Raw genomic sequence first — 16359 nt, 5'->3', positions numbered from 1 at the left:
CATCAAGCATGAAAAAGTTAATTATTTTTTAAAGGAAAAAATGCATAGCGGCATTTCCTCCACAATTTAGCTTTGTATGTGTGAAGTTTTTGTTCCCATAATTAACATAATAAAGCACATATCAAATATCATTATAAACTTTTTCAGTAGACTTAATGTGTTAAATATGGAAACAGACACTATAATCAAAAGTTTGATGAACAAAAAGGGGAGTATGGAAAGAATTGATTATTTAATGCTCTCCCCTCTCACAGGAAGCAGGAACCCTGCTGCAGGGTTAGTCCTAGACTCAATGACACCCCAGACAATAATACTACCCCCCACCCTGTTTTTCCCCCCAATTTGATGTTCTTAATTGTGTTGAAACAATTGTATCTTAAAACACATTTTCTGTCTTGTCTAGCTGTTTTATCTAAAAATCATTGTGACTTCACACTGGGTAAGATGCACTCTTAGACAGTTGCTACATCATGGGAGGAAAAAGAGCAGATGGATTTGAGTTGGAACAATAGGGCATCTGCACCTAGTAAAGCTCCTACCTCTTCATACCTGTCTCCTTATAGAGAATATGTCTATTCCCAGCGCACCCTGCATTCAGGCCACCGAGGCATTTGGATGTCTGGTGCTAAGACTGAGTCTGTGTCCTGGTACCAAGGTCGTCAGAACATATGAAGAGCCATGATGTGTTGTGCGATACGGTATTGGATATCTTATCATATCATATGTAGTGTAGAAACTGGACAACTTTCAGCCTGAACCGTGTGAGAATTGATCTTTAATTTTAAGCGGAAGGCTAGTGCTCACTAGCGAAAGGCTAAACCCTATGTGAGAACATTTTTAGACAAGAAACTGTTACAGGACCTTCCTAACAACATGTTGGCATTTCCATAACGCAAAATAAACATCTGTCTAAAGCAACAAGTTTTAAACTGAGCACTGGATATTAATCCACGTGCATGCTAGCCTTGCACATGCGCCTTCTAGTTCACCATCTGGCTGGTCCATAATTTCCATGTTTGAGATTATGGAGAGAATGAAATTCTATTCATGTATATAAGTGGCATTTATGTACATTCCTGGTAATTTCCCTGGGCTGGCTCAGTTAAGCTTTTCGCTCCTATGGGGTGGATCTGGGATTACAGGGGGCAAGCTAGCAATGTGTGTGGGTGCATTTATCCCCTGAAGCATTAGAAGGGGATGGGGTTGGGGCAGGACCTGAGTGCGGATAGGGAAGCCTGGGAAGGTAGTCCATGTGGCCAAACACAGCTCCTTGCTCTGTAGATTAAATACACTGAGCTGGAGTATTTCCCAGGTATACTGTGATTTCTATGTCTTTTAACCAATGCGCAAGTAGAAAAAATATTTAAGGTGTCAATTAATTTCATGTTTTGCTCTTTTTAGCTTGCATTAATTTGAGATTATACCTAGTCGTAACTTAATTTTCGTAGGCGGTACAGTAGTAGATTGTTGTTGGGGCATATTATCACTGGGCAATTTCACAGTGTCTGTCGCTCGGACTGGAGAAACCCATCTACAGATGCCTGACAGTCACAATTCGTAACTGGATTTGTTTAGAACTCAACTTCCATTTGCCTTATTTACTGTAACTCTGCACAGCATAATATATGTAAAAAGTCTTACCTGGAAATGCTACCATCAACCAAGCAAGAAACTCATAGTTCTCTCTAAACAAAGTCAATTTAAAGTTCCAAAGGTTATGTGAATTTCAGGTTAATTTACAAAATTAATTAAATGAAGGCATTAGAAAATCCTTTATAAGCACTTAAGAATGATTGGCAGGTATTTCAGCTTCAAAAATTTATGTTATTATTAAAATGGGCTCAGCATGAATACTTAAAAGTCACTGACCTGAAAAGAAGTCAAAGGGGTCTATTCATTAAGCCCCATATTTGGAGACTAAAACTCAAGTCAATTCAGGTGCCCTTGGTTTGAACTACCCGGAACCATTCACTACTGTATTGTTGACCTGGAGCGTGTCTGAAACGACGTCAATGGGAAATATGCTGACCATCTCAAAAATAAAATTGATGCAAATTCCAGCTTTGATCTTCTGCAGAATTCAGCAACACAATTCAGACTCAAGTGAAACTAAGTAAATAGCAGGTGATACAACAAAAATCATAACAACAAAAGTGCATTTTGTATAAGGTGCACTAGTTGCAAAATGTGTGCCTCTTCTTTCTAAAGCCCGAGACCATCCCTACCAGATCCCCACATTTTGCAGAGTTTCTCTCACAAAGCACAAGGATCAAACGACAAACCCCAAAATAAAAACGTTCAGAAGTCAATTTGCTTATAACTGTAGTTCATTTCTGGTACTTTTTTATATAGAAGGATGTAGTTTTGTGTTTTTTATCCAGAATTTGTTTTTACTATAGTACATTATTCATTTTGGCGATAAAGCATTTTATACATTCTCATTATGTATTTTTTTATGTATTTTTTTCTTTTAAGTGTGATCCCTGGTGATTTTGTAAGTCCATATTGTTTTTATTATATGTTTTGTATCGCCATTATCATTCTTCTACAGGTGTCTACACGAAGACTTAATGAGGTTTATTTCTGATCCAATGGCTCAATTTCTTTATTCAGCCCTTTATATATAAATAGCTCATAATATACTTAAATGAATGGCTTTTTTTCCAGGGCGCATGTATATTGGGATTTATCGGAAAATCCACTTGCACTCAATGCCTTCCAGCGCCTTGACTTGCGGGTCTAATGCATCTCCTGCTTACCACTTCACGCTTAAAAATAATTTCCAACGTAATTAAAAATGCATTCTTCATTGGTCTCTTTACGTTAAAAGTTGTTCATATTTAAAGTGATTCAAGCTTAACTGTGCATTAAATACATTAAAAACATGTAATGGTTATATACAGTTAAATCTATAAAACATCTATAAAAATAAAAACCTTAAAGCATCCTTTAAAAGTTCAACACATAATTCCTCACCTTAAGAATATTGTTTCGAAAACTATAATTGATGTCCAAGATCTAACACGTTATTTCTCTCATGTTTCATGGTTTCTATGTATTTGGAATTAGGTGCACCGGCCTAAAAGATTTCTACAAAAGTTGTGAATTTAAATCCAATTAGCAGACTGTGATATTGATGTAACCCTTTCTTTGCTATAAAAAGAAAGCCATCCATTGAATGCCATCTCCTTTGCAGGAACCAGGGCATAGACAATATTTGGAGGATTCATTTCAATTGTTAATCTATTTTCTGTTTGCTGAACTGAACAAGCCGTAGCATGAGCGGTGGAACCTTGATAATACCGGGTCACTGAACCATCTTAATTGCTTAGTTTGAATTCAGCCCACACACATTTTGAAACTAATGCAGGCGAACAACATCGCCCACGTTATGCTTATTTAAATAGCTTATGTTTTTATTCGAAAACCTTTGTCTGTAAGGAAGAAATAAAATATAAAAAGGTTTATCATTATTATGTTTGTCATTATAGTCATATTTTTTCCGGCTTTATGATATTCGTAACCACTGTGCTGTCCCATAAAGTAAGTCAATAGGTTTGAAGAATAGCAACAGTGCTCTCTAGTGACTGGCTGATGACATGGAAATTACTGTATTGATTCTGTGGGAACCTTAATATCTACGTTATGTCACATTTGATAATATGTTTGTAGCGCAGAAATAGGGAATTATGTCATATACACACTTACTGATATTTCATTATTATCAGGGCATTCAACAAAGCGTGAAACACCCTAAAGAACTTGCTACAACTACGTGTAAAGTACAAAATATCACCAGATCATGCAATTGTAATGATACATAAATGTGATTTTATAGCAAGCGCTAAAAAGACGGTAATAAACAAATAGGGATTTTAGCTCAATACATTGGTATGAATGAATTTAGCAGCTGTGCAGTGGGAAGGGAGTAGACATCTAATCAATTCTGCTTTAAGGAATACTTAGCTATCCAGCCTAGCCAGTAATACCTGGGTAGTTGAGTCATAAATGCCCTCCATCTTTATGGCCTCAGAGAGCTAGGTCAGTACATTTAGGTACAAAAATTCACAGGTATGTGTGAATAGCTCCAGCCACGTACGTCTGTTTCTACATCCACAAATGCAGGCAAAATAAAAAAACGACACAAAGACATATATATATATATAATACCAATTCAAGTTATTATTGTCAGGGCCTTAAACGCTGATTGCTGGTTGCTCCAATCCAGTAGGGTAATCTTTTATGCCTAGACACTCCTTCTGCATCTTTTAAACGTATTCTTCACGAGCATCAGCGTTCGGCATCTCTACTGCATCTTTACATAGTGACGCCATGGTCTCATACAGCATTTTCAGCCTCTTCCCCTACTTAAACCTGTATAGTGAGGATCTTGGCTTGTTCTCTGACCTTCCACGGTATTAAGCCAGCCCGACCCTTTGGCCTATTCTTGGACTTTGATTTAGGTTTGCCGGTAGGTTTTGGTTGCTCTGAGTGGAGCTGTTAAAATTGGCACGGTACCTGCAGGCTCAACCAAAGGCTGCTTTAAATGGGAAAATCTTATCGTTTAGTCTCTAGTTGTCACAGACCAAGGGTCCTACCGTTGACACAGTGTACAATCATATCCTTAACTAGCTTAAAATAATAAAAGAAACAGTAACAGAAGGTAGACACTAGATGCCAATCCCAAATAGAGGGTGGATTACTAATCAGATATCTGCTGCACACTCCTATTGCATGTTGCGCAAAACTAGAAGACCTAACAAGCATCATTGTGAGAATTGGCATTATATACACACATGAGCCTACAATAAGTATAATGGTTCCTTTTTGTAATCCATTTTTAGATTCTTTTGTATTTCTTATCTTATCTCTATCACTGATAATCCCTGGAAGGATATTTCCAATCAATTTAAAACAATTTCTCGGCTTCAAGCTTTCTGCTTTACTGATTTCACACTTACTAATCAATATTTGTCACTCTCCTCAATCACACTCTCCTTCTTCAACCATCGTCCCAACCATTATTCCAAGTGAAAACAAAACTCACAAAGATCTCATCTTGATTCATTACATAATACATAATAAAGATAGAGGAAGGTTACTAGAAGTAGATATGAGCTGTTTATATATTGATAATGTTCATCATCCGGTGTCTTAAACAGGGCAGAAAATCACGTCTAAGGATAGAGTGAAAAAAAGGACACAGATGTACGCAGTTTGAACATTGCATCCCTTCCCAAATCCTTTCATACACAGAACTAACTGTAGATGAAAATACAGTACAGTATAATGAGAACAGTGTGAGATCAGTGAAAAGGGTCAATATCGGTCAGTATTAGTATTATTATTACAAAAGATAGGTGGTACAATGTATACAAGAGGGTGAGTTTGAGGTTCACAAATACCTTTAGATTAGCATTTAACCTGTCAAATTCTGCACTGACAACTAGACAGTTGCAGTTTAGACAGGACAGGACTGGCCATCTGGGACACCGGGCAAATGCCAGGTCGGCCACTGGCCAACATCACTCCATACCCACTCAATCTGTTGCTTATATATCAATAATGATGGCAGTGCTGCCTGAAGGATTTCTGATATGTATAGACACATATTTATTGACTTTGTAAAGAGGTTTAAAGCTGAAACGTGCATCATGATATATACCGTATTTTTTTATTTCACTTAATAGCCAACTAAAACATTTCTCTGGAAGCCAAAGAAAATTCCACCGAATCTGGTTTTGGTTTGTCTAGTGCCTTAACTATGAAGCTCTTAAAGGACCTATCCCTCTTTTTGTAGAAAATTGAAATGTGGTACACTAAGGTCGGAAAAAAAAAGAATATTTGTGCTGTATATGTATTTTAATTAAAACATTTTATAGAAACATTTTGATAAATATTATAATATTCAAATAAAACCATATATTTTCTCCTCTTTTGATAGAACACTATCTTCTACCTCTGGATTAGGTCGTATTTAAATTCCTGTACCTAAAAAAGGAAGAGGCTAATGTAACTGGTAACTCAAAAAAATCTCTATTTTAAAAAAACAAAAATACACAATTTGTCTTTTTAAATATCGACGTTTATTGAAACTCGAGTCTTAAGTAGCAGATGTTTCAATTCCTCAGAAAAGAATACCAGCTCAAAAATAGTCTTCCTGTACATCAATATCTCAGAGGGAGGAAGCTTTATTGCCATCTCCTCCAGTAACTCTGACATAGAAAGCTTTATTGCCATCCCTTGTGAGATCCTGAGTGACTAAATAGGTTAGAGTGCATTTCTATACTGGATATAATTCATCACAACATCCCATACATTGACGTCTAAACATTCTAAAGAAGTGTCAAGTGTTATTTTTTGCATTTTATTCATAATCTTAACTATTACACTGACAGATGACCTTTTATTTACAATTAATGTGGGTGCTTATTTATCTTCATCTCACATTTTACTGAGCATGTCCAGATCAACCCATTAAAACAGGTGAATCTTCACTTGTACAGTCTGCACAGGACCAACAAGGAACAAGAGTCTTAAACAAGACCTTAGGGAAGCAGAGACTTGGGAAAAGCAACACGTCTATATGCTGTAGGATGACTTAATACATAAATATTCTTTCTAGGTCAAATGTGTGCAAACAAAAATGTTTTTGCTGTACATTAATGGCAATTCACTTTATTTTGCAGTATATACTTTGGCCACAAGAGGGTACACTACTTTCCTTAATCTATTGTGCATCACTACATTTTACTAATTAAAACTTAATTATTTATTATAGATCAAAATAAAAAAAGTATATTAACCGTCAGAACATTAACGAATATTATTTAGTATATAATACTTTATCGAGTCTTTTGGTTTTAACTACATAGGAAGTTTATCTTTTGGTTCTAAGGTTGTTTAGCTTGCAACATTTTCTCATATTGAGGAAAGAGCCTTGGGATTGCGAAACTCTTGTCTGAGTTTTGTAAGGCTGTCATGTTTTTGTACTCTTTTGTGTCTATAGTTGCTGTGCTAAAATTAGTTACTCTCATTCTACCCTTGAGGCCTGGCAATGTTAAAGTTAGCAGCAAACCACACTGTTAGTAATATACCACTATTCCCCATGTGAAAAAGATTTTGTGCTAATTGGAAAAAAAGAGTTGATGTGTTGGAAGGAGCTGAGAATATGCTGGCAAAACTAAGTATTGCTAACAATAAACAAATGCCTGCCTCTAGGGCCAGACAGCAGTCGCTTACTAGGAAAAGGAGAGCCTTTCTTAAAACGGCCTCTAATATCCATTGTCTTTTCCTGTTTGTTAGTTTTACTTGTAATTGTTTATTACATTTTTTTAAAAATACAACAGAAAAATTACAGTGTCATAACAATGCCCCAATGGGAAAAGGTGGATAATCTATGAAAAAGTGCACACATGTAAGTAAAGTATCCAAGATTTACATGATATTAGTGTTATCACTAGCATTAGGTAATATCTAATAATTTTAATACAAAAAATTAGCTAGAAAAAAGCATATAGTGGTCTCTATGAATAAACTGCCCCAGTCCCAGGGGTCATTTAAGAGCTATTTTCAGCAGATGATGGTTCAGTGATGTTAGAGGGATGTTTAAGGTGATGCCACATCAGCAGCCGTATGTAAACTGTTTTGAGAAGCTTTTATTTTTACGGCATAAGGCGTGGGTGAGTGTGGATTTTAGCAGTGTGTTGCTATCAGTTATATTTGAGAGATGCAAAATTATATAGCATAAAAATAAGAAGATGGTAAACACAACAAGCTGATTAATACATTTCTCTTATTGTTTTTACAATTTATTCCAAATTACATTTTTCTTTTAATTAACGGTACTGGTGCTCTCTTAAAATGACTTATAAAGCACGTTATAAAGATATTAAAATACATCTAGCCAATTGCCTTGGTGAACAATGAGAAAATATGCTGCTAATTTACTATTCTAAACATATTTATATCCACTTAGCCACTATACAAAATTTACATTAACCCATTTCAGCTTGAAAAAAAACCCACTCTGTACTATTAGAAGCCATGTAGGCCTTAAGGAATTACGATAACTGAAATAAAAAGACAGACAGAATAGGATCGTTGTACTTAGTTTAACTGTATGGACAGATTAATTTACAAAACATCCATTTTGATAATAGATACCAATATTGTAATGTGAAATTAATACTTACAAAGTCAAAGGCATGCATTATGCTTCACTGTGTGACCTGCTTAACATGAGAATTAGTAGCTGTACTATCTATGGAGGCTATAAATAAATTAGGAACATTCTAAATTACCTAACAGTTCCATGGCATCATCCTCATTGTCAATGTCTTCTTCTGTGACCGAGGGTGGAGTGCTGTGTACAGAATCAAAGGAGTCTTGTGAGAGCATGGCTGCAAGAAGCTTCTTATGCTGTTGTTGCTGCTGCTTCAGGCCTTTGTTCTTTGGCTCCATCTTTAAACTGAAGAGATAAACCAGTAAAATCTCCAGAACTCAAGATATCAAGATGGGATTTTCAATACCATATCTGTATGCATTGTCTTAGTTTGCTTTTTTGAAGTGGATGGTGAGGCCACAGAATAGATGGCTGTTATATACACTGTTCTCCTGTTCTCTACCATATCTATGGTTTTCGTTGGTAGCTTGACCATGTCAACCAGCCTCCACAGATTTCTGAGATCCTTTAATGAGCTAACATATTACTCACAAGCCTTCGAAAGCACAGAGGACCCTGGTGTTAGGTGACATCTTGATCTATCAAAATTCTGGCCCACCCAAAAGCTTTTACACATGTCCAAAGCCTTTTTTCCCTTGGACCATTGGAAGGCAAAAGGCAGATTACAGAGGAAAACGGGTCATCTACATGCAGTTTAACTACTCTATCTTGTTAGTAAATAACTTTATCCCAAATGACTATGCTATAACAAAACATAGTGTACATATTAGTGAACCTATGCCTTTTGCTGACGGTGTCGCTCTCGCCTGCCCATGTGGTGCTGTGGGATCCACTAATAAGCCCAGCCACAAGGGGGAAACGAACAGGAAACAGAAAGTATAAGCGCAAACTTTGTGCCTTTGAGGAATGCGGGAGGCAGCCATGAGTTTCTTATAGGAAGACTGCTGAGATTGCATGGAAATAAAGTTATTTTGGCAAGGCATCAGAACAGCTGCAGTGCCCCTATGCAATCCCACCAAAGCAGTTAAAAGAACAAGGAAGCAGCCAATACGTGTCAGGAAAGTGCTCCCATTGAAATCGATTGGAGCACATTCTGTGCATATGTGCAGGGGGCTTTATCAGACCCCCTGAAACTCTTGCACAAGGCACCTCTGTAGCTACCTGGCTGTGAGCATAGTATGGGTGTGCAGTTGCAAACAGGAGATGCATATGATGGTGGGAGTCTTCCTTTAAATAAAAATTAACAAATTCATATTAATAACATATTTTATTTTGTGATGGTGGCTCTTGAGTGGGAGTAGCTATCATGAGTGGGACCTACATTAGTAGGGACAGGAGCAAGAAACTCTGTATGCTGTTACTGACCTACCACTCAGTTGCTTTGATATTAAACCCAACAATGAAGAAATTTTTTTTCCTAAGAGCAGTTAAAAGTATTTCTTACAATGGTTTATTGAAGCCCAACCGTGACTGGTAGGGTACCGATTTCTAAACTGGCTGCGACAAAACCCAGGTAATTAATGGTATCGGTGTGGGAGTGTGTGTGAAAAAGAGTTGAGTGTAAATGGGAGAGTATGTGTATACCTACACAGTGGGGGAGGGGGATGGAAGTGCCAGCTTAGGGTACAGGGGACTGACCTTCTTCAGACTAACAAGTAAATTAAAATGTTATATACCTTGGCCCTATAGTTATATTGTTTACAGCTCTAGGGAAGAGGTTTGTGTTACAGTAGGTAATACACAGGTTTATATATATAGTTTCCTTAGGCTCTTGGAGTTTGTGCATTAAACAGTGCCTTGCTTTTCAGGAATCAATACAACGTTTGGGTTTATATCTCAGTTCTGTTTATTTTTTTACTGGATGCTGTTTCAACCATAAACTCTTCACCTCACTGGGAGAAAACTAAGCTTTTTCAATATCATCCATTTTACAGTTTATTGCTCTAAATAACTCAATGTAATGGTATTTACAGACTAATTTCATCAATATTATGCATTAAAAACAGGTTCTCGGAATCTGATAACACCCAACACAATCTACATAGATACAGTATATGCTATAAAAATTGTATTGAAAGCATCCTCCAAAACTTTACTAGTGGTGCTTTTATACGTTATTACCCAGTAAACAAGCTATACTGTAAACATTACTTTGAGGCTGTGCTTGAGTTATAAAAAATAATTCAATTGATACAGATACAGAATACAAGGTAAAATAGTTTATCCTTGGTTTGTTCAGCAGCACATACTATAAAGTTATTTTTCGTGTTGATGTATAGAAATCCTTGATAAGAAATTCTAGAATCTGCAGTCTAGAATAAATAAAATCATATTATTATCCAATGCAGAGAATTTACTTATTGTGAGAAAATAATAAAAGAACCGTTTAACCTTTATATGTAAGCAAGGCATCAACAATATGTATGTAATGTTCCCAAAGGTTATATATACAATTATTCATGTAGCTCATGGACAAAGTCAGTTTAGGGGTAATTCATCATTGTCTGTTTTACAGTATCACAGCTATAATTCATATTAAAAAACATAATAGCAGAGCTACATACCCATCTCAACCCGCTGTTTACTTGTTCTAATTCCTTAAAAACTTTAACAGAAATACACCATTAATATTAAGGATATTGTGTTTTTTTCCATGTTTCTTTGATTTCATGCTAAGTTTCTGAACATGAAGAGGTGTCCAGTAGTTGGAATGGTTTTACTTTATGAGTATATATATGTCATGACCGAAATAATGGTAAATTGACTGCAGAAACAAAACAAAGTATTTTTATATATTTTATTATATAACTAAATATTTAATAAAAATAAATATTCATAATTAAATGGTAAGTACCTGGCAAGTAATGAATCCATGAAACGTACAATCTGAATTATTAAATGTTTTGTTTGAATGTTTTACAATTTCAAAATTGAATTAATTATAAAAGAACATCATGTAATAAAATATATACTGTATATATGTGATCTTGACAAAGGTCCAGTAGGCAAAATGTTGATGGCTTTGTGAATAAACTACTTATATTTAAGTGCTGTGAGCATTTTAATGTTTTTTTTATTCGCTTCCAAACATATTTAATGCAAAGAATACAAAATCTAATTTAACCACAGCAAGTGATGAACTTGATTTTTCATTTATTTACATACCTTCCTGCAGGAGAGTTGCTACCGTCTTCCCCTTCCCTTTGTTCATTTTTGTTCCTTGGCACAGGGGGTTGTATCATTTCAGCAGCCAGTGGATCTGGGTCATTGTCTTCACGGCCAACCCATTCTCCAATAACGCAGGGTCTCAAAAGGGACGAGTTAAATGCTCTTGACTCCTTAACGGTAAATGAGAAACTGAATGAAGGAAGGTTACTTACAGCTCATCACACAATTAACCCTTAACTTCCTCTAATAGACAACCACTTATGAACCTGCCATCAACATGCTTTTAAAATATATACTGAAGTGCCACGTTAAGAAGAGGCAAGATAAAAGTGTGTAGAACCTCATCAAATGGGCTATATGCTGGGTCACATACAGGGCCGCTCTTAGTGCCAGGCATGTCAGGCAGCTGCCTTGGGTGCCGGAACTAGGGGGTTACTGAGTGTCACCCCAGAAACTGCCCCAGTATGTAGAAGTTGGTCTGGTAGAGGTGCAATGGAAGCCTAAACAAAGTGTAGGGGACAACACATCTATGCCTACAATGAGACATGAAGTCTACTAGTGTGGGGTGATAAAGGGGCTTCTTGCCTAGGGCACTATTTGGTCTAGGGCAGGCCTCGATCACATATATTGATATCATATATCTAATAACTGCTAAATCATAATATCTAAAATATGCATACAAAGGCTTATTTATTAGTAGTGATTCATATAAAGTATTTTATGCTGTATTTCAATGTTAATACAGATTTATACTGCAATGATAGATTGATAGACAGATAAAGAAAGAATAAAAGAAAAACATTTATTTGAACTGAGGAATATTTGGCTATCCCGTTTATTCTTTGATTTAATGGCCACGCTACCAATCACAGTTAATGAAGTTCAACAAAATTAACCATGCTAGATCCTCAGTCATTTATAATTGCCTGTATCTAATTCCTTCTGTAAACTATTTCCAAATCAAATGATGCTATAAAAGTCTAATTTTCTCCCATTTTGCTTTGTAGTCATCGCCATGCTCATTCCATTTATTTCAGAGCTCATACAAAACGTAATATGATCTAGATAGGAGCAATTTACAAGAGCATTGGCTTTTATAAATATGGTGACTTACAATGTAGTTACCCTCTTACACTAATACTTGCAAACTAAAACCTACCCCCACACTTGGCAATGAATGGGGTTTCTGTACATTACATTTTAACAATGAATGATTTCAGATATAGTGAGAAATGTTGTAGTTATTACAAACCCATAAATCACTGACCTTTTCACAAAGTGGCAAATTCCATAAAGATTTAGAGAACAAGTATTTTTTTACCAAGCAGAAATGAAACAATACAACAGTTATTATATATTTAGATAATATGCAAAACAAATCATTACTGTTACCTGTTCTAATTCATCAGAAATGGCAATGCCTGCAATACATAAGACACAATAAAATGTAAACAAATTTGATAATGCTTACCAACGCAGGAAAATAACTCGAAGGTTCTTATCCTAAAAGGCTTAAGAACAATAGGCAATAAATAATAATTGCTGGGAATCAAAGCCAGTAAAATATTCCAGTATATATATATACCGTATGTAGATACAATACGCCAAAACAAGGCCGGGGAAGATTTAGGATTAATAGCCATTTTTTGTAAGCAAGAGAAACACAGGGATGACCTGGTCTACAGGAATCCCCCACCTTTTATTATTACTGGGTATGAGATCATTTTCAAAACTATTATGATGTTTTCTTTTTTTATAAAAGTTCTAGTTTGTAGCTCCATGTTAGTAAAATGTATATGTGTTCCAGCTCGGTTATCTTAGCCCAATCTACTAGACAAAAACTGACTACCTAGGATGAATAATACAAAGGCTCAACCAGCCATATAATGAGTAACGAAAGTCTATACTGTAACGGTCTTCATTAGCATCACCATAAAGAATTAGCTTAATGTGATGTTTTAGCATAGAAAGTCATCCAAAATATCATGTGACTGACAACAATGGCAAGTTGGGAACCTCCAGTATACAGATAAAGGACGTTCCTCTTCGTCGCAAAATATTATTGGGTCTATACAATATAAAGCTTTATCAAAAAAGTATTGTTTAAACTAAAACATCTGCAAAAAATGCTTGAAATGTTTTGTAATTTACAGAACTCCACAGTTTTAAGTCCTACATAATAAAATAAGAAAATCTTTAAAATTCGCTTACTTCGGGATAAGTTCTCCAAGGCTTTTCCAAGTTTCTTACTTTCTTGCAAAATATGGTTTAATTCATCAAAATCATGGCTTTCAGGTTTCGTCCTCCAGTCCCACTTATGCTGTTCAATTGACCTCGGCACTATAATGCAACAAAATGATTTATAACAATATTATAACATATATTAATAATGCAATGATTTAAAGCAGGGACATACCAGGGATTAAAATGTATTCAGTAGATAATCTTAAAGTTATCCTTTAGCACAGGGTGGAATCTGCCGCGTCAGCAGTAATAAAGGTATGTGTGAGTGTGACCGTGTGAACCCCAGGGAGATGATTAGCATGGCATCTGAGTACAGCTGCTATGCAGATTATACATATGGGTCCCTGGGGTGGAGCAATTGGAGAGCAGGGTGGGCCAATGCTCCATTCCCCCATTCTGTGGAAACTCCATGCCGGGTTTTCCAGGAGGCAAGAAATCTGCAGGATCCGGTCCGGGATTTCTATGAGGCTGGCGGCAGGCACAGGTGCTGGGCATTAAAAACCCCTGGAGCCTGATACTCAGGAAGACTGTTGGGGGAAGAGGAAGTTTCCTGTGCTCCCAGGGCAAGGAGAGGCCCTGAAGAAGACTATCCCTGAGCCAAGTGAGGCAATACCTGCCTGGACATTTTGTGTGCTGTCTGGGGGAGGTTTTCCAGAGCCTGGCGTAGCTGGGTCTGGTTGGGAGGTTGAGGTAGTGGGTGATTAGGCTGGTCAGTTTAGACCAGCATAGTTAAGTTAGAGAGGGCTCCAATTGGGAGCTCGGTTTTCTTTTTATGGTTTGGTTTTTGGGGTTTAAGTGGTTAAAATAAAGCGCTGTTTTGTTTAAAGCTGCTGTTCCTGACTCTGATTGCCCTAGAGGACTGTGCTTAGGACCCCTAAAAGTGACATGTATGGCCCTCATGCTATAGGGGTTGTCACAGTGAGCCACTGGATATTGGCACACCAGTGGCCAGTATGGATCTGATGTAAAGGTAAAAATTAGTAATACGGTGGAAAAAAAATAACTATGGTAACTGAATATTTGCCTTATTACTTTTAGAAAAGATAATTCACTTTATTTATGCTGTACTACGTTTGGCCATAAGAGCTACTCACTGTCACAGAAAGGCAGATACAGACATATTCTAGGAAATCAGGGCAAATCAGGAGAAAATGCACTGCATTGAAATGTGTGCGTCTCCCTTAAAAAGTTATTATGGAGTAATCAAAGGACTGCTTGGCTGGGCACGGAATATCATTAACATAAATAGTGTTGATCAGTGTTGGTGTGTACACAACATCATGATTTTTTAATGATTTGCTGTTATTTATAACGACATGGAGAGTACGCTTGTTCATTTGTTTCATCCTGTCACTGTAGAAATGTTTAAAGCGACATTATGATGACACATGCTGGGGCAGTGAAGAAATATTTCATTTATAAAAACTGCATGTAAATTCCTATTAACTTGACTTACAGAGACCAACACAGGAAAGGCAGCAGGGAGACCCAGGAAAATCTACCAGCAATTCCGCTTGACTCTATACAACATTTGTAACCTGCCAGCTAGGAACCATGAGAGTACATGATGATTTATAGCTCTACTGAAATCATTTGTGCGTTGGCTTCTTACGTATACCTCCCAAGTGTCCCTCTTTAGGAAGACCAATCCCTCTTTTTGGACCCAAATCCGTTTGTCCTTCTTTCCTCCCCTAGTGTCCCTCTTTTCCGGTTTGTTGGGTGTAATCTACAGCCGTAAAACTCAAAATCTTAATAACACCTTATATACATCTTATATACAGCTTTTAGTTGGTCACAGCGGCACCTAAGGAATCTTGATAAAGCCCTGCCACCATGCCACACTCCGTAATATAATAGTGGACCTTTAGTTTATAATATTGGGAGGTATGTTTAAGCAGCCCAAGAAGGGTAATAAAGGAACAAATGTACAGAACATTACAACATAAAAAAATCATTATTTTGGAGCATCCACGTTCAGCCCGATCCTGTCTGTTGGAAACTAGAATGCACTTTATCATCCGTTACCAGTCTGTCGCTCTGCTTCCACCACAAACAGTTCTCTTTATAAATATTTCAAAGGCTTGCATCTCCAGCAACATGATAATCTCAGTGGAAACATCTATGCAGCATAACTAATTCATTTAGTAGAGGTTTCATGTGTGAGCCGGTTGGGTAAGGTATGCAAGCAAGAGACACAATCAGAACACCTTTGATTGATTTAATGGAAACAGAAGTGATTGATGATAAATTATACAAACACGATGACATACAATTACATTTACATTATATTCTGTACCCAGATAGACTCACACATACGCACAAGCCCGCATATAAACGTATCATTAAACAATATTTGGTGGTATAACATTTTTAATTCCTTCATATATAAACACAGTGATAAAACATAGAATGTCTTAGCTTAATCACTTTGATGATAAGAATTATTTTTCCCATAGGAGACAAAACATGATAGTTTAATGTTTAAACTAAGTTATTTTTTTACATTTTTTGTTTAATTGTTTATGGATAGTATACACCTACTAAATAAAATAATAAATGCATTACTGCTACAATTATTGTCAATAATAATTACTAGGAATGACAGGCTCCTGGTGGCTTGCCTGGTGGGCAGGGGGGCAACTCAGTCACGGGCTCATTAAAACTCTTCAGACAGAGCTGGTCCAACTTGGGATCGCCCACCGTGGGAGTCTGGAGTTAAGTGCTGCAGGTCACACTGTGTGCAAGCAGGGCATCCCAGGTTA

General features: G+C 36.6%; 1 protein-coding gene across 1 annotated transcript in view; it reads right to left on the bottom strand.

The window, feature by feature from the left end:
* The window catches only part of LOC149305461 (uncharacterized protein C8orf34 homolog), a 197956-nt gene that overhangs the window by 151451 nt on the left and 30146 nt on the right, over positions 1–16359 (bottom strand). The window contains exons 4-7 of the mRNA XM_089477523.1: positions 13565–13693; positions 12746–12774; positions 11351–11523; positions 8304–8470 (exon numbers count right to left, since the gene is read on the bottom strand). Coding sequence (XP_089333649.1) covers positions 8304–8470; positions 11351–11523; positions 12746–12774; positions 13565–13693 — 498 coding nt within the window. The remainder of the gene's footprint in view (positions 1–8303; positions 8471–11350; positions 11524–12745; positions 12775–13564; positions 13694–16359) is intronic.

The sequence above is a fragment of the Sceloporus occidentalis genome, unplaced genomic scaffold, assembly GCF_023333645.1.
Source record: "Sceloporus occidentalis isolate IW3139 unplaced genomic scaffold, rSceOcc1.0.p SCAF_11, whole genome shotgun sequence".
NCBI classification, from domain to species: domain Eukaryota; kingdom Metazoa; phylum Chordata; class Lepidosauria; order Squamata; family Phrynosomatidae; genus Sceloporus; species Sceloporus occidentalis.
Note: the sequence above shows the minus strand (reverse complement) of the source record. Positions and strands in the feature narration are given on the sequence as shown.